General features: G+C 44.1%; 1 protein-coding gene across 1 annotated transcript in view; it reads right to left on the reverse strand.

Annotated features, from left to right (window-relative positions):
* Window positions 1–10,743, reverse strand: part of CLUH (clustered mitochondria homolog) — a 177,030-nt gene extending 166,287 nt beyond the window's left edge. Inside the window, exon 1 of the mRNA XM_073616707.1 lies at window positions 10,516–10,743. Within this exon, the coding sequence (XP_073472808.1) occupies window positions 10,516–10,597 (82 nt within the window). The 5' untranslated portion in view covers window positions 10,598–10,743. The remainder of the gene's footprint in view (window positions 1–10,515) is intronic.
* Window positions 10,744–22,025: the final 11,282 nt, after the last annotated feature.

Here is a 22,025-nt window from a genome sequence, read left to right on the forward strand (position 1 = left end):
TGCGTTCCTGTGCAATTCACATGCAATCTAGATGCAGTGCAATTTCATCCCATTAAATTTGAATGGGCTGATATCGCGCTGGATGACATCAAAAAGTAGTGCATTTACTACTTTATAAAATACACAGCAACTGGATCACATGGCACTTCGGCACTGCATTTGCGGCTTGGGTTTAGGGTGTTGTTAAATGGGTTGTAAAGTCTCAAGGTTTTTCACCTTAATGCCTAGATTCCCCCTTTTTCTTACCCAAGTCCATCCATTCCAGCGATGTGCACAAGCCCAGCGGCTCCAGTCACTTTATCTGTCCTCCTTTGATAGATTGATAGCAGCGGGAGCGCTGTCAATCAAATCGAGTGACACAGGCACGGGGCCGAGTCCTGCTGTCTGTGTCAATGGATACATGCAGTGGGACTCAAGAACGCGCCCGCACGGATGCCCCCATGGAAAGTGTCTCTCTGCAGGGTGCACCCGATGAAGGGGAGGAGCCAGCAGCGCTGACAGGGCACCTCAGAAGAGGATTAGGGCTTCTCTGTGCAAAACCCTTGCATAGAGCAGGCAAGTATAACAGGTTTGTTATTGTTATAAAAAAAGCCTTCACAACCCCTTTAAGTTAACACTAATACCTGCTGCAGAGTGCAGTGCATTTTGAAAGCGGTGCGGGAAACGCAAACAGAACACGGGTTTCTCACACCTTACTTTAAACTGGCCCTTAATCAGCTGCTTTGGAAGGCAGGGGGGATAACAGGGGTCCAATAGACTCCTTATGTCTCCATAAAGAGTACCTGTCACTGCCCAAAGCTATCACAAGCGTCTTGTTCACCCCATGTGAAAGCAATGAAGTTAATTAAAAAGCATAAAAATAGACAAAATACATTAAAAAAAAAAAAAAAAAAAGCGCCCCATCCCCCCTGTGCTCACGTGCAAATCCACACATAGGTACAGAATGCATATGTAAACAGTGATTGCACCACTGTACAACCAGGATCATCTCAGATTAATCAATCCAGCACCAGAGTTCACGTTTAGCTAAACTAGTACCCTGTAAAACGCCTTTAAAGTGGTAGTAAAGCTGAAAAATAAATAAATAATTCCCTGCAAGTTAAGGGCACAATGTGCTAATATGCACCACATACTAGCACTTTATGAAAGACTAAAATGACCTAAAACGAAGCCCTCCAGCAACATGCAATCACCACTGACAGAGCTTCAGTCGTCTGAATGGCCAAACTGCAATGACGTTACTCACAAGTGTGCGCATGGGAGTAACAGCAGAGGCCCAGCGCTCTGAAGGGATGGCACACTCTGTATGCAGTCTAATCAGAGCGCAGTGCGCTGGTGACATCACTGACTGCAGAAAGAGTGAATATCCCCTAAATGGTGCACATTTAGGAGATATTCCCTGTACCTATAGGTAAACATTATTATACGCTTACCTGTAAGTACAAGTCAGCAAGCGGTGTTTACTATCACTTTAAAAGAGAAGTATGGTAATCGGGATTACTGCAGTTGTATACTTACCTAGGTGGATGCAGCATCGGTCCGATGCTGTATCTGTACCCCGGCGTTTATGCACTGAGAACACGAGCCACCGAACGTCGCCGATGGTTTGGTTCTCTCGGCTCCCCGAACAGAGAACTGCTGCCTGTCGGTCAGCAGCTCTTCTGCTCTGTTCCTCCACGCTCACTGAAATGCTGAGCTGTGGAGGGGCGGTGAGAGGCCTTCTCAGCGGCTCGCTGAGACTCCTATCAGTCCAGGCACCTGGCGGATCCAGACTTCCAGAGTCGGGATGACGCGGTGCCTGGACTGATATTGGTGGACTTCAGACCCCTCTCTGCTAAAAACGAGTCACAGGAGTGTAAAACGAATTGCACTCCTGTGACCCATAGGAGAAGTCCAGTCAAACAAGCTCAGGCTGGACTTCTCCATTAGACCCTTTTCACACTGGGTCACTTTTGCTCTAAAAATAGTGCCTGAAAAGTGTCTGTAAACTGCCTCTTCTGCAGCCCCAGTGTGAAAGCCAGAGTGCTTTCAAACTGGGGTGGTGCACTTGTAGGAAAGGAAAAGAAAGTCCTGCAAGCAGCATCTCTGGGGCAGTGGGGGAGCGGTGTGTACACCGTTCCTCCACTGCCCCTGCCCATTGAAATTAATTCGGCAGCGGCCCTATTAACACTCTCCTCAGCCGCTAGCGGGAGTTAAATACGCCCTGCTAGTGGCCGAATAGCGCCGCTAAAACTAGCGGCACTTTACCGCCAACGCCCGCCCTCCCACCTTGCACACCCCAGTGTGAATTTGTGGTTTGTCATAGGTGGTTTCACTGGTGCAATTTTAAATTGCATGTTAAGCATCTATTATCTTGTATTTTACAAACAAAAAGTGGGTATAATATTGTGCTTGTGTGCACTAAAATTCAGTTAGGAGTATATCTTCCTGAAAATTTTGTAACCACCGGCGCAAGTACAGCGTGGCATTAAAAAAAAAAAAAAAATTGCAACAGCCACCATTTTATTCTCCAGGGCCTCTGCTTTCAAAAAATATACAACGGTTGGGGAATTGATGTAATTTTCTACCCCCCCCAAAAATGCAGATTTAAACATGCATGTTAAAATTTAACCACTCACAGTAAATATACTGCGAGCGGGCAGCAAGAACAGGCATGGTTACGTACATGTACATCACCGGCCTTCTTCTGGGTTTGGGGTGCGCATGCGTGTGTCCTGTTGACATGTGCTTTGAGTGGACATAGCACAAGTTTGCTAGCAGATTTCAGCCAATGATTTTGGCTGAAACCTGCTGATCAGCTGTACCCACACACACACACACACACACACACACACACAGTTCTGTGTGTACAAACACACAGAAATCTATGTACAGCGATCTGGCTGTTCCTTCGCCCTGAAAAAAGCCAGATTAGCAATTAAAAGCAGCACACATTACACATTGTTAAGCAGTTAACCCCCTTGATGACACTAGCATGTTAACCCCTTTCCAGCCAATGTCATTAGTACAGTGTCAGTGTACACCAGGGGTCTCCAAACTTTCTAAACAAAGCCAGTTTACTGTCCTTCAGACTTTTAGGGGCCGGACTGTGGCAAGTGTAAGTAGAAAATGTCCTGGGGTCAATGGGAGTCAACAATGCCCCATCATTCGTGTCAGGTGGGAGCAATAGTGCCCCATCATTGGTGTCAGTGGGAGCAATAGTGCCCCATCATTGGTGTCAGTGGGAGCAATAGTGCCCCATCATTGGTGTCAGTGGGAGCAATAGTGCCCCATCATTGGTGTCAGTGGGAGCAATAGTGCCCCAGGGGCCAGATAAAAGCAAGCAAAGGCCCGCATCAGGTCTGTATTAGTGTCACTTGCAACACCAGTCTCAGCTAATGTACCTCCCAGCCAGTGACTGTTAGCGGTAGATTGCCCAACACCCTATCATAGTCCAGCAATAAATGCTGACCACCGCTATGACAGTATAGCATCTATAGCTGTGTAAATTCCAGTATATTAAACCATAGATTGTAGATGCTATAACTTTCACCCAAACCAAATAACATTTTTTATTTTTTTTTTTTTATTGGATATATTTTATAACAGAAAGTAGAAGTTACCTGTATTTTTTTTCCCTTCAACATATTCAGTATTTTTTCGATAGTAAAAAAAAAAAAAAAAAAAAAAAACATACATACTACCATAATACCATGCGCAATTGCCAGTCAACCACTTGCCTACCATGCTATAGCTGAATGACGGCTACAGGGTGGCATCATATGACAGCCTCCCATGATCACGGGGTGCGGGCGGCACGCTCTGTGATCGCAGTGTCCAGGCACTGCTGATCATAGATTGAGGTAAAGAGCCAATCAGCAGCTCTTTACCACGTGATCTGCTGTGTCCAATCACAGATGTAAACAGGAGCCGGTTATCAGAGTGAGAAGAGCGACATTAATCGGGTTCTATTAAAAGGGACATGTACACTGATAATCTGTGTCCTGACTATCAGTGCAGTGCCAACAGTGCTGCCAATCAGTGCCCACCAATGCCTCTTCATCAGTGTCACCTACTAGCACCATCTCATCAATGCAGCTCATCAGTGCTCACCAGTGAAGGCGAAAAATGACCTGTTTGCATTATGTTATAACATACTATGAAAACACTTTTCTTGTAAAATTGTTGGTCTTTATTCGTTTGTTTAGAAGAAAATAAAAACCCCAGTAGTGATTATACGAATAGTGTTGCATGACCACGCAATTGTCAAAGTGTGAAAAAGCTGGAAAGTGGCCAAGGCAGGAAGGGGGTAAAACCTTCCAGAGCTTAAGTGGTTAAAAAAATACAAAACACAGTGGCCTGGTAAGGAAGTGATTATAAGTGTTTGCACTTCCCATAGTGAGTGGTCTCATGATCGGGCAGTCAGGGAGAATAGCCTTTCGATAAGCACATTCACGTTAAGATGACAAGCACGCAGCGTTCAAACATATCCAGATAGGCGCAGCCTTGCAAGGGGTTAACCGGTGACTTCTCCACCCCCTTGTTATTTCCGTAACACCCGCCAATCACAACATGGGGAACCAACACTTCCGGGGTTACGGGGCGCGTCCACCTGCACCAAAATACACAGGGGTGTTCTGCGTTCACTGGTGACCTCCCAAGAGTGGCTTACAACCCTACAACTTCTCCGTACGATGTCATAGCCGACACGACAACTATTTATTACCATCTGGGCTTAATCCGCAACTATAAAAAAACAAAACACAGACTCGTAAAGCAAGTGTCACGTATGCACCCCTACAAGCGTGACAGAGTGGTACGGTCAAATGAAGGTGACCTTGATTACGGCTGTCAGGCTGGGGTTGCTATGTACTGTACACACGTTACCATGTGACCGTCTGATTGGACCATAGTAGCCTGGGCTTCCCCCACTTCTGACAGTGTCCGTTAGACCTGCTGGGAGTTGTAGTGCCATAAAATATACACATGCCTTTCATGTCACACCACACAGTGCGAATACTCAATTTCCTTCTATACTGCAACAGATGGGACCACGTGACCAGTCAAACAGCTACTAAATGGAAGATTTCCCATCTGCTATTACTGGAAAGGAGGAGGAGATCTCCTGTAATAGGATTTCATGGGATATGATGACAGGTGGCTTCTAGTCCCACATATTCAAACACAGTTCACCTTTATCACAAAACTGCCTATGCAGATAAGGGGTGTCTTTAGATACTTGCTACAAGTGTAATCCGTCTAACACCTTGTGAAGTCTGACTGGAAAACTCCCTGAACGCTGCACAGTTAGAGAGGCTTAATGCCGCGTACACACAAGCGGACTGTCCGGCAGAAAAGATCCGACAATTCCGTCGGACATTCTGATCATGTGTGGGGTTCATCTGACCTTTTCTGTCGAAAATTCCGACGGACCTAGAAATAGAACATGTTTCAAATCTTTCTGACGGACCTAGAAATAGAACATGTTTCAAATCTTTCTGACGGACCTAGAAATAGAACATGTTTCAAATCTTTCTGACGGACCTAGAAATAGAACATGTTTCAAATCTTTCCGACGGACTCGAGTCCGATCGAAAAATCTGTATGCTAGTCCGACAGACAAAAAAGGACGCAAGGGCAGCTATTGGCTACTGGCTATGAACTTCCTTATTCTAGTCCCTTCGTACGTCATCACGCTCGAAACGATCGGACTTTAGTGTGATCGTGTGTAGGCAAGTCCGTTTGGATGGAACTCCGTCGAAAAGTCCTTCAGAGTTCAGGCAGACGAGAAGTCCGCTCGTGTGTACGCGGCAGAAGAGTTACTGTGACCTCAAACGATGAGCTCAGAGCTCCTGCATCAGGGCAGAGAAGGAGCTTGTGAAGGGGCACAGTAAGAGCTTACCAACACCATAGTTTTCCAGTCAGACTTCAGGGAGGTATGAAAATGGCCTACCTACACTTATAGCAAACTTGTTTTCATCTACAGACGTCCCTTATCTGTAGTTTTTTGGTAAAGGTGAATCATACCTTTAATATTTGGTACTGGAGCTAACATTCCCCCTCCCTCGGGCTCTGCCTCATCAGCCACAGAGTCTTAGCCCCTCGTTCACACAGAAGGCAGGTTTGAAGTCATGCGAGTTTACCTGAACTTACGCGATTTCAAAACCTGCATTTCAGTGCGAGTTCGGGGGCAATTTGAAAGTCATCTATGCGGGTTCATGCACAGATGTCTATTGAAATCGCCCCCAAAGTCACCAAAAGTAGTGCAGGAACTACTTTTGGAAATCTGTGCGGCTCATCGCTAGGAGAGAAAGCACTCACCTGGATCTGTGGTGTCACTTCCTTTGTCAGGTGCACCACCAAGGTTAGTGTTCCACCACCGCTCCCTCAATGGTAGGAACATTCAGCAGGATCTCAGTCAGCAGGGGACCTAGCCTGTACAAGCACGTTGCCGTTCAATTTAGCAATCATGTTGCTGCTGAGTTCCTGTCTGACAAGGGCCCAAGGCTGACCATACAATCTGATTGTACAATCTCCTTTAGGACAATTGCACAAGGGCAGTCTGACCAGCGTACTCTGCTTTGCTCAGCGAGGGAATCAATCCGCTGATCCTTGCTGAACAGGCAGATGACATCTCCACTCACTGTGCTGAGACAGTCCTGTCAGAGCCCTGCTCTCCTCTATAGAGAGATCGGATGAAAAAAGGACCGCCTGTCCGGTTTTCACCCAATCCCAGCCTCCAGACAGATGGAAACTAGGGTCTCCATCCGTCTGGATTTCACAGACAGGATCAGATCGGATAGCAGCGGACATCCGCTGCCCCATAGGAGTGAATGGAGACTTTGATCGGGTCCGCCTGAAAAACTGACAGGCGGACCTGATCGGAAAGCCCATGTGAAAGGGCCCCTTAGATCTTCCATCAACTATGCAGTACGAGAGCCTGTCTGATTTGATACTAATTGAATAGATTGCCTAGGTTTGTCCTCTTTATTACATAGTTTCGGTAAAGGAGATTGTACTATCACATTGCATAGTGTATGGCCAGCTTGATGCACAGCTCTCACACAAATGCATTTTAGAACCCTGCGTCTGCTAACTGAACTAAACTAATTATTTTTGGTGCAGTGTTCAACAAGTGCATCTGCTATAGAAAGGACTATAGTACCACATGTTAAAAAAAAAAAAAAAAAAAAAAATTTGGAGAATACTCCAATCCAAATAAAGAACACAGGAGGTATGGATGACTTTGGAGCAGGACAGTACAGGAGATACTAATGGCAACAGCTAATTGGGGAGTGGGAGTAATCAGTGAGGATTTTATACTTTTCTGACAATTTCTCCCATTAAAATCCAGCTGATGATAAGCCTGGATGCCCTGAGTTGACAGTAAGCGTGGGCACCCCACATTCAGTAAATCATTGTATGAACAGGCTGATTTCAGACAAGCTGGGAGATTGTCTTCTAATGTCTATGGGCACATATAGACCTACTTTATGTTCTGACTTCCAACAGACAGAAATTAGAATATAAATGCCCAGCGGATTTTGCCTAATTCCCAGACACATACGATAAGAGCAATAGTTTAACCCATGAGCATCTACCTAAACCTGAAATGTCTGTTTGGGTAGACAGACCATTTAATGATACTTTACAGAAAACAACAGACATTTGTCTGCATCTGACACTGCCGTCCTACACACCAAATTACAACCCAGAAAAGTCTACATTGCAAACAACACACCTTTCATTTATTTGGATCATGCTTAACTAGTACAAGTCAATCTTGCAAGCAAACTCTTGTTCATTTTTGTATGAATAATAAAATACACAGTATTGGGAATGCTTACACAACTTCTAAACTATGTTGATTTCTCCCATATTCCCCCCAAAAAAACAAAGTACACACAACTGATTGGACACATTCATCAGTTATTGCACACCAGCACAACCAAGATAAACAGATTGGAAAAATGTCTGCGTCTTGTGAAATGGGTTGTTAAATATCAACCTCTAGGCCTCTAACAAATCGCTCACATTTTTCACTGGCTTACAGATCAAGGACAGACAGATCGTAGCAGGCAGACACGCTCTAGCACTGGAGGTCCAGCGCTGGGTCTTGTTGAATTCCTAGGCCAGAGGAAGTAGTAAAGAGACTGAAACACAAGGGCATTGTAAATGCAAGGATTCTCCCAAGGGCATAAAGACAAGATTTCCCATGCAGTGTAGAAAGAAAAAAAAAAAAAAATAAACTAAAGCAACTAGACAAAAGCTTTACTCAACTACAGGTCGCTGGTTCAAACACTACCTGCCTAGAGTTTGCATGTTCTCCCTGTGCCTGCGTGGGTTTCCTCCCACACTCCAAAAGACATGCTGGTAGGATAATTGTCTCCTGTCTAAATTGGCCCAAATATGTGTATGTATGAATGTGACTTTAAGGACCTTAGATTGTAAGCTCCTTAAAAGGCAGGGACCGATGTGAATGTATAATGTAAATGTAAAGCGCTTTGTAAATTGACAGCGCTAGACAAGTACCTGAAATAAAATAAATCCCCAAGAATGCATTTATATCTCATCCCATTTAAAGATACAATTTGATTCTGTTTTATACAGAACACAGGATTCTGGACCTATGACCCAATATAGTACACATCTTCTAAAATCACAGCGGTGCACATACAGTTATAGTCACAAAGAAATCACATTCTTCATCACACTTCCACAAGGAGATTCAGCTACCAAATTCTTGGCAGAAGCAGCTTTTCCTACATACGCTTCTGCTTTGCACACACTGTCAATATTGCCATACTTTGCATGCTCTTGGTATAAATCCGTGTTTCTGTATACTGTTCCATGCAAATATTCTCAAGTGTATATGTGACACTGTGCTATAAGCTAAAAAAAAAATAAAAAATACAGGGGTAGACTTACTAAAACTTGGTCACTTTGCCTAAAAAAAAAAACAAAAAAAAAACTGGAAGATGATTGGTTCTATACAGCGTTGCACCCTCTAGGTTTAGTAAATAACCCCCATGTTTTTTTTTTCTATACTGTTACATGGATTGTGCCCTACCATCACACATACATTTTATGTAGTAACTCTATACTTTTATCTGCAGTTACATGGAGTATGTGATGCTTTCTTATATGTAGTGACTGTACTATCTGTTCATAAATACTGCAGCATTTTACAGTTATAACATGGAGTATGTCCTATATCACACACACTCTTCTATGCAAAACTGTACTAAAGGCTGTTACATGGAGTATATACTATGCCACATACATCATGCAGTACTGTGCTATGTGCTTCTCTACACTGTAACATGGAGTATGCCCTACCTTCACACAGGCTTCTATTATGCATTAGGGTACTTCTATACATTACATGGAGTGTGTCCCGTCATACACACTTCTACACGTTACATGGAAGTATGTCCCGTCATACACACCTCTATACGCTACATGGAAGTATGTCCCGTCATACACGCTTCTATACATTACATGGGAGTATGTCCCGTCATACACGCTTCTATAGTGCGGTAGTGTATACTTCTATACGTTACATGGAAGTATGTCCCGTCATACACGCTTCTATACTTTACATCGAGTATGTCCCGTCATACACGCTTCTATACATTACATGGAAGTATGTCCTGTCATACATGCTTCTATAGTGCGGTAGTGTATACTTCTATACGTTACATGGAAGTATGTCCTGTCATACATGCTTCTATAGTGCGGTAGTGTATACTTCTATACATTACATGGAGTACGTCCCGTCATACACGCTTCTATACATTACATGGAGTACGTCCCGTCATACACGCTTCTATACATTACATGGAGTACGTCCCGTCATACACGCTTCTATACATTACATGGAGTACGTCCCGTCATACACGCTTCTATACATTACATGGAGTACGTCCCGTCATACACGCTTCTATACATTACATGGAGTACGTCCCGTCATACACGCTTCTATACATTACATGGAGTACGTCCCGTCATACACGCTTCTATACATTACATGGAGTATGTCCCGTCATACACGCTTCTATACATTACATGGAGTATGTCCCATCATACACACCTCTATAGTGGCCTAAGTGCTACAATGTTACACAGAGGACTTCCTCCAGCAGTGCTGGGATACAATGGGGGTTATTTACGAAAGGCAAATCCAAGTGCACTGAAAGTGCAGTCGCTGTAGATCCGAGGGGGACATGTAAGGAAAATAAAAAACAACATTTTTGCTGGAACATGATTGGATGATAAAATCAGCAGAGCTTCCCCTCATTTCAGATCTTCCCCTCAGATCTCCAGCGACTGCACTTCCAATGCATTTGTAGTGCAAGGTGGATTTGCCTTTAGTAAATGAACCCCACTGTGTGTAGACAATACCCAGAGCTCTAGTGCAGACATGGAGGAGGAATGACATGCTTTCCTCTGGGTATCCCTCCTTTGCTCCACTGAGTCTCAGAAGGTCTCCTTCCTACTGTGTCAGTCCCCCGTGCACAGTGTGGAGGTCATTACCACAGCAGGGTCCCGGGCTCTTGTCAGGGCTGTGAGCGGTGGCTGGGCTCTGTAGGCCGGGCTCCTCTGTCTTGCTGACCATGTCCTCTGTGTTCGATGGCGCTGGAAGGACAGAGCCGGCCGCTCACACACAATCACACGTGGTGTAGCTGTAACCTCTGCCACCCGACCTTCCACAGCACACTGCACTGACGGCGGCCGTCACAGGACAAACCTCCCCCTGCCTGCTGAGTCACTGAACGCCTTAAAGGGACACCGCTGACGTCCTGTGTGTTTACAACTGACTGGGGCTTTCTACAGTATCTGAAAAGTACCAGAGCTTTTCATAAACAATAGTATTAGCAATCACAATGCACTAGTATGAGTGTGCTGAAATGTCATTTTGAAGAATACACAGTGATATACTGTATATTATGTGACCTGAATGTCTGCTTCCCACTAAAAGAGAACTGCGAGAAACTATAATAGAGCAATGACTAAAGTGCAGTAACCCATAGCAACCAGCAGAGCCAGATTTAGAGGGGGTGGGGGTCGGAGCTCTTCAGGATCTGTGGGACCCTCATACATAATTCATTAAAAACTGACACAATATACCAAAGTAAACTCTTTTAGGCTACTTTCACACTGAGGCGGTTTTCAGGCATTTTAGCTCTAAAAATAGCGCCTGTAAAGTGCCTGAAAACTGCCTCCCTGTCACCCCAGTGTGAAAGTCCGAGTGCGCTCGCGGGACGGGAAAAAAAGTCCTGCAAGCATCTTTGGAGTGGTTTGGGAGCTCTACATACAGCGTTCCCAAACCACACATGCCCATGGGAATGAATGGGCAGCGCTTCCAAAGCGCTGCAATACGGGCAGTTTTAACCCTTTCTTCAGCCACTAGCGGGGGTTAACTGCACCCCGCTATCGGCTAAAAAGCGCTGCTAAAACGACAGTAAAGCGCCGCTAAAACGAGCTGCGATTTACCACCAACACGGCCGCAGCTGCAGTGTGAAAGCAGCCTTACAGAAGACTGCAGGCAAAATATTACTTCCCAAGAGACATTTTAATAAAATAAACATATTATTTAGCCACGTGCTTACTGGGCACTTAAACCCCCCTCCTGTCCAGACCAATTTTCAGCTTTCAGCGCTGATGCCCTTTGAATGACAATTGCGCAGTCATGCTACACTGTACCCAAATGAAATTTTGATAATTTTTTTCCCACAAATAGAGCTTTCTTTTGCTGGTATTTGATCACCTCTGCGGTTTTTATTTTTTGTTTAAAAAATTTAAAACATTTTTTTATTTTTTTTTTTTATATTTTGTTATAAAATTTTCCAAACAGGTAATTTTTCTCCTTCATTGATGTACGCTGATGAGGCAGCACTGATGGGCACCGATAGGTGGCAGTGATGGGCACTGATGGGTGGCAGTGATGGGCACTGATTGGTGACAATAATGGGCACTGATCGGTTACACTGATAGGGAGCACTGCTAGGTGGCATTGATTGGCACCACTGGTGGGCATTCATAGGTGGCACTTGTGGGCATTGATAGGTGGCACTGGTGGGCACTGTGGGCACTGGCAGGTGATACTGACAGGGGGTACTGGTGAGCACAGATGAGGCATAATTGCCTCTTCCTCTTCGGGACCAATGTCCCTTGCAGATAGGCCAGTGATCGGCTTTTTTTTCTCCTCGCGCTGAGAGAAAAAAAACGATTTCCGAGCTTTTGTTTACATCATGTGATCAGCTGTCATTGGCTGACAGCTGATCATGTGGTAAGGGGCCGGGACCATCCCCTTACTCGGACCGGTGATCACCCGAGTCTCAGTGACTCGGTGATCACAGCGCGCTCCCTGCAGGGGGCGTGCACAGGGGAGGCCATCCTATGACGGCCTCCCGGAAATTCAGGTCCACGTTGTGGCCTTCATTCGGCTATAGCGCGAACGTCAAGTGGTTAATTGTTATCATTTTGTATAGGGGAGGCCCCTTTGGTGGGGAATGTTCTCCTTATGAATCCAGTGCTGGCAACCAGACTGGTCTTATCGGACCCCATGTACATAAAGGCCCCTAATCCTCCCCCATACTTACCGGAGCTCTCATTCGATCCAGCACTGTGCACGTCTGCAGCTTTTCTTTCCCCTCACTTGTGGGTCCTCCTGGCTTTGCTGAAGCACCGAAGCCATTGGCTCCCCGTGCTGTCAATTAAAGCTGGTGATGAGGGAGCAGGCCAAGTCCCGCTATCTGTGTCAATGGACACAGCAGTTGTGCACGGAAGCGACCTTGCACGAGTGCCCCCATGGGAAGTGGCTGGAGGCACTGGACAGGGAGGAGGAGCCAGGAGTGCCAGCGGGAGACCCGAGAAGAGAAGATTCAGGGCCGCTTTGTGCAATTCCATTGCACAGAGTAGGTAAGTATAGAGATGTTTGTTATTTTTTTCTTCTTTTTTTTTCGCTTTAACACAAACTTCTTGATAAAAAGTGGTCCGTATTACTATTTCTACTCATACCAACCTACTCATTTCTACTCATACCAACCTACATATGCTTATGTCTTTTTGACGCGTGTGATAGGGTTGAAATAATGACTTAGAGTTCCACTTTAATTGTTTCTGCTTTTTCTTACCTGTGTACGTATCAATTGTTCTATTTAAATTGTTTGTGCTCTTTTCTCTTCTGTGTACGTATCAATCTGTATCTAGATGGAATTTGGAACTGCTGAATAATCATTACATGTTCGCTGATAAGAAACTCTTTGTACCTTAACCTCATTTGGTAATGCCGATAAGATTACTGCTTGTAGAACTGCCTATAAAAGAAGTAAAGGGAGCAGTCCTTTATGCTGAGAACTGTGATACAGACATACCTGACTCCGTGTCATCTTTCTTATAGAAGCAATAATTTGGCAAAGCAATATAAACTTAAGCAACTTATTTAAGAGTTGAACCTAACATTTTGGCGCCCGAACGAGGGACTCACCGATGATACTACAAGAGGTGGACGAACGCGGCTGACGGAACAAAAAGGAATAGGCATTCCGGGAACCACAGATCAAAAAACCTGGCCAGGTAAGAAAAAGCTTTATTTTTCTTATATTCTGTGCTCCCCTGATTTGTGCCTATCCGTTCTGTCAGTTACGGTTCTCCTGGTTTTAAAACACCAGCCTCTGTAGTGGTGAGTCTAGAATTACTGCATATTTTAGTTTATATTGCTGGAATTATTTGTTTTGTTTGTTGTCTGTGTCTGTCTTGTCTGTCTTGTTGAGAAAGTGAATGAGCCTTGTCAAGGATGGTATGAGTTAGAAGGGGATTGCCGAACTAAGCAACGGAATGCGCCTTACCTCACATGATTGGGAACTTGAGGGCTTGTGAGCTTGGGGGTCTGACGCTTATGCTTAACCTCACATCTAACTCATAAACCATAGATGGGTTGAGAGTATAAGCCCTGTCTGCTCCATAAAGCAGGGATAAGAGTGTATGAGAGGGATTCCCAGATACGGGGAGGGGAATAAGATCTCCATAAAGTCCGGAGATCTAGTCGGATACCTGGCCACTTAAAGGAATGCTTGTATATGTTGTAGCCGCATTTTTGTATATGTTGTAGCCGCATTCTGGTTTGTTATTGGGCTAGCATATAAAGTAATTATTTATTATTGGGCTAGCATATAAAGTAATTCGGTTTCAGAAATCTCATTCCGGGAGAGGTTTTTAGAATTCTAGCACCCTAGGAGGAAGGCAACGAGGAACTAGTGTAACTTAGCTGGTTTGTTATTGGGCTAGCATATAAAGTAATTATTCATTCTTGTATATGTTGTAGCCGCATTATATTGTACACTAAGTGTCCCACACGCTACCTAGGCAGGACTGTTAGAATGGGCCAGAGGAACACAAAACCCCGTCAGGGAATTGTGGCGCACTATACGGTGCCACAGATAATTAAGAACATTTATGGGAAAACCGAAGCACAGGACTTAAAGGATGTCCTTCGTAAATTTAAGGTGAAAGGAGCAGCGGGCTTAGACCCGGATGTATGGAGTGAAATAAAAAGGGACAGACAAGGAGAGGTGTTAGAGAAGCAATGGATGCGTCAGGTTCAATGCTTAATTAAGGTCTCAAATAGAGCGAAAGAAGAGGGGTGGAAATATAATCCAGATTGTGATGGTTGGGATATGAAAGATAGAAGAACAAAAAATGTCGAGGCTCCCAGCTCAGCCATCCCACCCCCATACACTGACGTAGAACACAAACCACACAAGATATATCCGGTACTTGAGGGGAGAGGATGGGTTTGTCAGGATTGTGGAGCACAAAACCCAGAATGGGCAGTAGAATGTGTGCATTGTGGGGCACAAAAACCTCATCCAGAAACTGTAGCTCCCGTACGCACTGATACACGCATTGTTCAGGTAAACAATCCAGAATTTGGACAAGCAGCCCATCCAAATGCCCCGCCTACTGTCACTCGTAGAATGCAAATAAGGACTTGGGATCCATGGTCGGCAGACACCCTTATGGCATTAATACAGAGCGCCCCAGACCCGGTAGCAAAGCCAGCTGCTTTTTGTAGATTTGTGACACAGTTAATGAATACACATGAAGCGACCTGGCAGGATGGGGAGGATCTATGCAGACACAAAATGACTCTGACCCTGTTTAACCAGTTTATGACAGAAATAGGTCCACACAGACCTGCAGGACAAGTTGATGGGGATGGCAACCTGGAGGCAGGACATGTCAGACATATAGACTCAAGGGCCCCTTTTATTGCTAGATTAGAAGCTTTTTGTCAGGCAAAACAACAGGAGAGGGGGTCCATATCACCCATGAAGCAAATGCCAGGACAGACTGTATCGGAATTTTACTTATCTATGGAAAGTATGATGGCAGATGAGGGATTGGACTTGGCCCTGCCAGTCACAATCCGAGCCTTCAATAGACAATTTATGGAGGGATTAATTCCACAGATAAGTGAAAGACTGAAAGCCTGCACACCACCCTTAATTTGTTGCGATTTTTGGCAGAAAAAGGTTGCTTCTACAGCGACTAGTACCTTTCACTGGTTGTTAAGTCCAATGGTAATTATTATTCTAATATTAATATCACTTACAATCACGAATATATGTGTATACAGGAAAATAAATAGGAAAATTAGGAGAATAGACAGGGCATACCGATAAATGTGTATTGACATCACCCTACTCCTATAAAACTCCTCTTCTTGAATTTTAAGATGTTGGTAATACCTAGGGGGATGGGTTCTACCCCTCTGACAACTCGCGGTCAGGGAAAGGACTCTGGGGAAAAACTGACTAGAACTTATTCATGAGGACCCAGGGGGAAGGAGAGGATGATGTCAAAGGGGGAAATTGATAGGGTTGAAATAATGACTTAGAGTTCCACTTTAATTGTTTCTGCTTTTTCTTACCTGTGTACGTATCAATTGTTCTATTTAAATTGTTTGTGCTCCTTTCTTACCTGTGTACGTATCAATTGTTCTATTTAAATTGTTTGTGCTCTTTTCTCTTCTGTGTACGTATCAATCTGTATCTAGATGGAATTTGGAACTGCTGAATAATCATTACATGTTCGCTGATAAGAAACTCTTTGTACCTTAACCTCATTTGGTAATGCCGATAAGATTACTGCTTGTAGAACTGCCTATAAAAGAAGTAAAGGGAGCAGTCCTTTATGCTGAGAACTGTGATACAGACATACCTGACTCCGTGTCATCTTTCTTATAGAAGCAATAATTTGGCAAAGCAATATAAACTTAAGCAACTTATTTAAGAGTTGAACCTAACACGTGCGTCATTCTGCACATGGGTGTCCACCACTGCCTACATATTATTGATCTTTACATCTCACTGAATAAGGCTCTTTTCACACTAGCCAAATCCAAAGTTGCGTGATTTTCAGTGCAACTTTGGAGTCTGACTTTGATACAACTTTGAAGTGACTTTGATAAGACTTTTACATTCTTATCAAGTCAGGGCAAAGTCAGGGCAAAGTAAGATCAAAGTAACGCAAAAACCTTTTCTCAAGTCACAGCCACTTCAGTAGTGTCAATTGGAACGGCTCTCATAGACATACATGGCATTTCACATGTCCTGTGACTTTGGGTCTCACAATGAGCACAAGTGTGAAAGGAGTCTAAAGCCTCGTACACACGATGGGATTGTCCGACAGGAAATGTGTGATGACAGGCTGTTGGTGGAAAATCCAACCGTTTTTATGCTCCATCAGACAACTGTTGGCCAACTTTCCATGGACAAAATGTTGGATGGCAGGTTTATAAATATTTCGCGGACAAATGTCTGTTGTTGGATTTTCCAATCGTGTTTACACAAGTCCGTCGGACAAAAGTCCAAAGTACAAACACGCATGCTCGGAGGCAAGGACAAGCCAGAAGCGGTCAGTCTTGTAAACTAGCGTTCGTAATGGAGAATTAACATTCGTGATGCGGCAAATTATGGAATCTCAAAATGCAGCTCATATTCTCTTCTTATATAATGGGATAATAATGAAGTTGATTTGCTGGTGATAGTGATGGAGTTCTGCCAAATGTATTTTCAAAGGCTTTTTTTTCTAGTAATATCAAGAATGATATTATTATGCTTGTTTTTTTTTTTTGTTTTTTTTTGGGCAAGTTACCACAACACCATTATCCCATAGTTTTTAAGATCAAAGATTCAACTATGTTGGTGTCCCTTGTTAATTTTACATTGTATTTTTTAAAATGTAACTGCCTACTCCCAAACTGTCATTTTTAAGTAAAACACATAGCCAAGTATTATTCTACACAATTTTTTTATTGTGCATTAAAAAAACAAAACAAATAAAATTAGACATGCTATCTGCCAATAGAACTTAACCAAAAAGTGCATTCTATGCATCCAAAAATATAGAAAATATACCAAATCAAAACATTAATTAACCAAAAAATAAAATAAAAGCCTCATGCATGTGTCCTGCTTCTTAATATAGGGGGTCAACAATGCCAAGAGTTGGTGAAAGCAGGGGTCCATCATTCGGAGATAATTTAGAAAATCATCCGGATTATTCTCCTGGAGCTCCCGCAGCAAAGGCATATGACATAATTGGTCACGATTAATAAAGTAACCAATTTTTGGTCCAAGAAATCCTCCTCCTCATGTTCCTGGACTGGACTTGGGTCAAAGCAATAACTCCAAGCCCAATAATAAATAACACGTTATCTCCTCCGTTTCCGCAACATGGCTGGTTGACGAACGGCTGTTCAGTAATGAACTGAAAAGCGCAAAATGAAAAGCGCAAAATGAAAAACGCGAAATCAAAAGCGCGAATCAACACTCACTAAACTTCCACTAACACAAAATTAGCAGAAGGAGCCCAAAGGGTGGTGCTAAAGAGCTGATAAACCACGTAGTACGTCACTACGTTCATGTTTGTTGGCCGACAATTTCTTGCCGTTTGTATGCAAGACAAGTTCCTGGACAACGCCCTTCGGGCAAAAGTCTGAGGTTTTGTCTGCGGAAAATCCGATCGTGTGTACGAGGCTTTCTATGGTGGCATAGAACAACCACAGCCTTCAGTCCTTCTGAATGGCTGAAGACCAGGGTTATTCTGTGCCTACGCTGCCATGTGAATAACTAATTTAGGCCTCATGCACACTGGGCATTTTTACAGCTGCTGTTTTGGGCGTCAGTCGTTTTTTTCTACAGTCAGTAAACTCCCCAGCATGTTATGCTATGTGTCCTTGCACACATGGGCTTTTATCAGCGTTTTTTAAGGCAGGGGCGTTTTTGGGCTAGGAGAAAAAACTACTGGGTTTGAAGAGGAGCTTTTCAGCTGTAAGAATGATCTAATGCTGAAAAACGTGGCAAAACACGGCTATCTGGCATGTATAAGCATTTTCAGTGGGATTATAGTTTCGCTAAAAAACACAAACGCTAAAAAATTTGCAAAACACTAATGCAAAAACACAGCAAAACAGGGCAAAACTTGTGTTTTTGTAACCTGGCATTCTACAGCGAACGCTACTGATGTTTTTATAATGTCCAGTATGCATGAGGCCTTTAAGGTGAGATGTAAACATCAACAATGTGTGTGTGGGGGGGGGGGGGGGGGGCGACAGTGGCATGTGTGCAGAATGACCTCAGCCTTCATTCATTCAGATCATTTTGCACCACCTTCACATTCGGGGAATTCAATAAAGTGCTACCAACAGTTTTCTCGCACTGTGAAAGAAATTTTACATTATGCTTAGCCTATGTATTGCACACGGCACCTACTGTATAATGTTTTGATTACGTATTCACATTCCTTCAACAAAGATAAGAAACTAGCTTGCCTATGTTACACCCCTTGTTACCTTAAAAGTACAATTGTAATATTAACCACTTCAGCCCCGGAAGATTTGGCTGCTCAATGACCAGGCCATTTTTTGCGATACGGCACTGCGTCATTTTAACTGCCAATTGGGCTGTCATGTGATGCTGTACCCAAACAAAATTAATGTTCATTTTTTTTCGCACAAATAGAGCTTTCTTTTGGTGGTATTTGATCATCTTTGCGGTTTTTACTTTTTGCACTATAAACAAAAAAAGAGCGACAATTTTGAAAAAAAAACACAATATTTTGTACTTTTTGCTATAATAAATATCCCCATTTTTTTTTTTTTTAAAAAAGCTATTTTTTTTGCTTTGTTAAACTACAAAGTAGTAACAAAACATGGTCTATTTTAGCCTATAAAAAAATGTAAGATCCCACTGGCAGACATGGTACATTGGCACAACTGCTTGTACCTGACAGCGTTGCCAACCTATCAGATTGAAATTTACTGCCAGGACACACAAAATTTACTGGCACAGCCAAGTTTTTACAGGCATTTCCAAAAGTTATAAAAATTAATTTTTAAGTGCAAATGTCAGTATTTAGGCTACAAACAAGTACAATATGAAATTAGAAATGTGATTTAAGGTAGATATTAAGGCAAAAAAAATTTATTTTTATATACAGTAGTAAGTAAGTAGCTCAGGGACAGGACTCAGGAGGGCAAGAAATTAGAATGGGCAGCACACACACACATGAAATGACTCTCACAGTGACACTGACAGTAGTGTGCAGCAGCACAGATGACACCTCACCAACAGGACACATCTCCTCCTGAGTCACAGTGACAGTCTACCTCCACGCCAGGTGGTCCCTTCAGTCCACTCCAGTCCAAACAGCACTGACTGTCCCGCTCAGAGGCGTAGCTTCAAGCTTGTGGGCCCCGATGCAAAAGAGGACCTGGGCCCCCCCCACTATTTCCAACGTGCGTGCAGATACATCCACCGCACTCCAAGATACTCAAAGTGGCTTAAGAATTTTGAGTTCCCAGAGATCCTCCTTACATTAGAGGACAGGAATTACCCCTGGAGAATAAGAGGACAGGGATTACCACTGGAGAATCAGAGGACAGGGATCACCGCTGGAGAATCAGAGCACAGAGACCCCTGGCATGTCACTTGGCAGAACTCCTTTCCCATCCCAGCACTGTTTTGAACCCCACACACACACACACACACACACACACACACACACTACACAGGGCTGAAATCACATTCCTTTACACACAGTCTGTCAGTCTTCACAGGATGTATCTGGCTTTTATGTTGCCCTTCTGACCTGTGAAATCCCTTGGTCGGAACGGCAGTGTAGTTGCAGTAGGCAGATACTACCCTGTGCAGATCATGGCTAACTGACTGTGTTGTAAAGGAGTGTGATTTCAGCCCCGCAGGGGAGGAACAGTATAGAGTGCTGTAATGGTAAAGGAGCTCAGCAGCCGGGCATAGCATGCAGGGTGGAGGGGGTGGTCAGGGGGCTTTGGGGGGGCAACTTAGAGAGGGCAAAGCCATGTGACACAAAATCTGGAGCCTGCAGCCCCTCAGGAGGTGTTAAGGGATTTGTTTTAGCACTTTCTAAAGGTTTCTCTGTCAGTGCTGGCAGGTGATGGGGGAAGGTCACCTCCCGGAGGTGTGTGTCCTTTCCCCAGTTGTCAGGGAAGTGGGGTAAGTAGACATCCCCGGGTGGGGGGGGGGGTACAGAGAATCCCAGCTGGTGACTAGGAGACACTGAACAGTGTCATACTTCACCAGTGACATCGGTCCCATCGTGGCTACAGGACGGCACTCTCCTCCTCTTGCCTCGCTGAGCTCGGTTACCATTCCATGTTGCCAGCACACAGCACAGACACTTCCTCATCCTGGGCTGTTCTCACCTCGTACTGCTCTCCATTCAAGAAATGGCTCATAGCTTCTCCCCAGCCAATGGGAACAGAGGGGTGTGGACTGTGGAAGGGAAAGTAGAAGCCCAGTACTGGAGAGTGACTGTGGCACCCTAGGGCAGATCGGAGCTGGATTTTGTGAAGGATATGATAATATGACAGGGAGGCTGCAGGGGCCCACTGGAGCTAGGGACAGGGTTGCGATTGTGACCCCTGCAACACCTTATGCTACGCCCATGGTCCCGCTCCTGGTTTGCTCCTGTCCCGCAGACCAACACACGAGGCTCCGGCTGTTCTGCTCGGCTTCCTTGCACCATGACATTACACAACACTGCCTCCGCCAGACCCTCCCCCCCCGCGCCGGTTGCCACCCAAACACACTGTAGCAGGCATTCGGATGGTCTCAGCAGGCTCCAGACAGAACTGTGCATGCACAGTTCCGAGCCGAGCGTCACAGCCATATTTTTTTACTGGCCACTCTTTCCTGTCACTGGCATTTACTGGCAGGAGGAAAATGCCAGTTTTTACCTGGCTGCCAGTAAAAATACTGACGGTTGGCAACACTGGTACCTGATTAGAGATATGTTTATATAGTCACGATTGCACTGGTAAGAGCCCATCATTGCCAATCATCTTTAATCGGGTGGAAAAGTTGACCCTTCTTCCTATGAAGTAGCACATGGTTTGAATGTAGAAGGCTGGTGGAACAGTGGTTGATGTACCAAAGCAATGTACTCTTGTAAGAAAATGCAGAGAACTAGCTTTTGTGTAAGTTCAACATACCAAATTCCAGTAACTGAATTCTCTTAGTTAGGCTATAGCATACTCATACTCTCTATTGGTGATAACAGTATTCTTCTTAATTTCAGAGAGCTGCGTTTGTTTTTTTCTCTTTTAGAATTATGTCTGCAAAAGATCCAAAGTACACCTGAAGAATTGTTTACAACAAACTGTGTACTTTGAACAAGTTATTTTAGGTGAACTGTGCTAAACAGGAGAAGAGGTTTGTTACATGTATTATTTATTACATTACTATATCTTTTATATACTGTATATCATCATTTAGTGGCTGCTATGGTATCATTATACCACTGAGTTCTAAATAAAGTTTATTTGCAGTGTGCAAGATCTTTAAATATAGTCTGTCTACAACAGTAGTCTCCAAACTGCAGCCCTGGGGCCAAATGCGGCCCTTTACTTGCCTTTATCTGGCCCTTGGGGAACTTCTCCTCCCACTGATGCAAGACACTATTCCTCCCACTTACACAAACAATGGAGTATAATTCCT

This window comes from Aquarana catesbeiana, linkage group LG02, assembly GCF_042186555.1.
Source record: "Aquarana catesbeiana isolate 2022-GZ linkage group LG02, ASM4218655v1, whole genome shotgun sequence".
Classification (NCBI taxonomy): domain Eukaryota; kingdom Metazoa; phylum Chordata; class Amphibia; order Anura; family Ranidae; genus Aquarana; species Aquarana catesbeiana.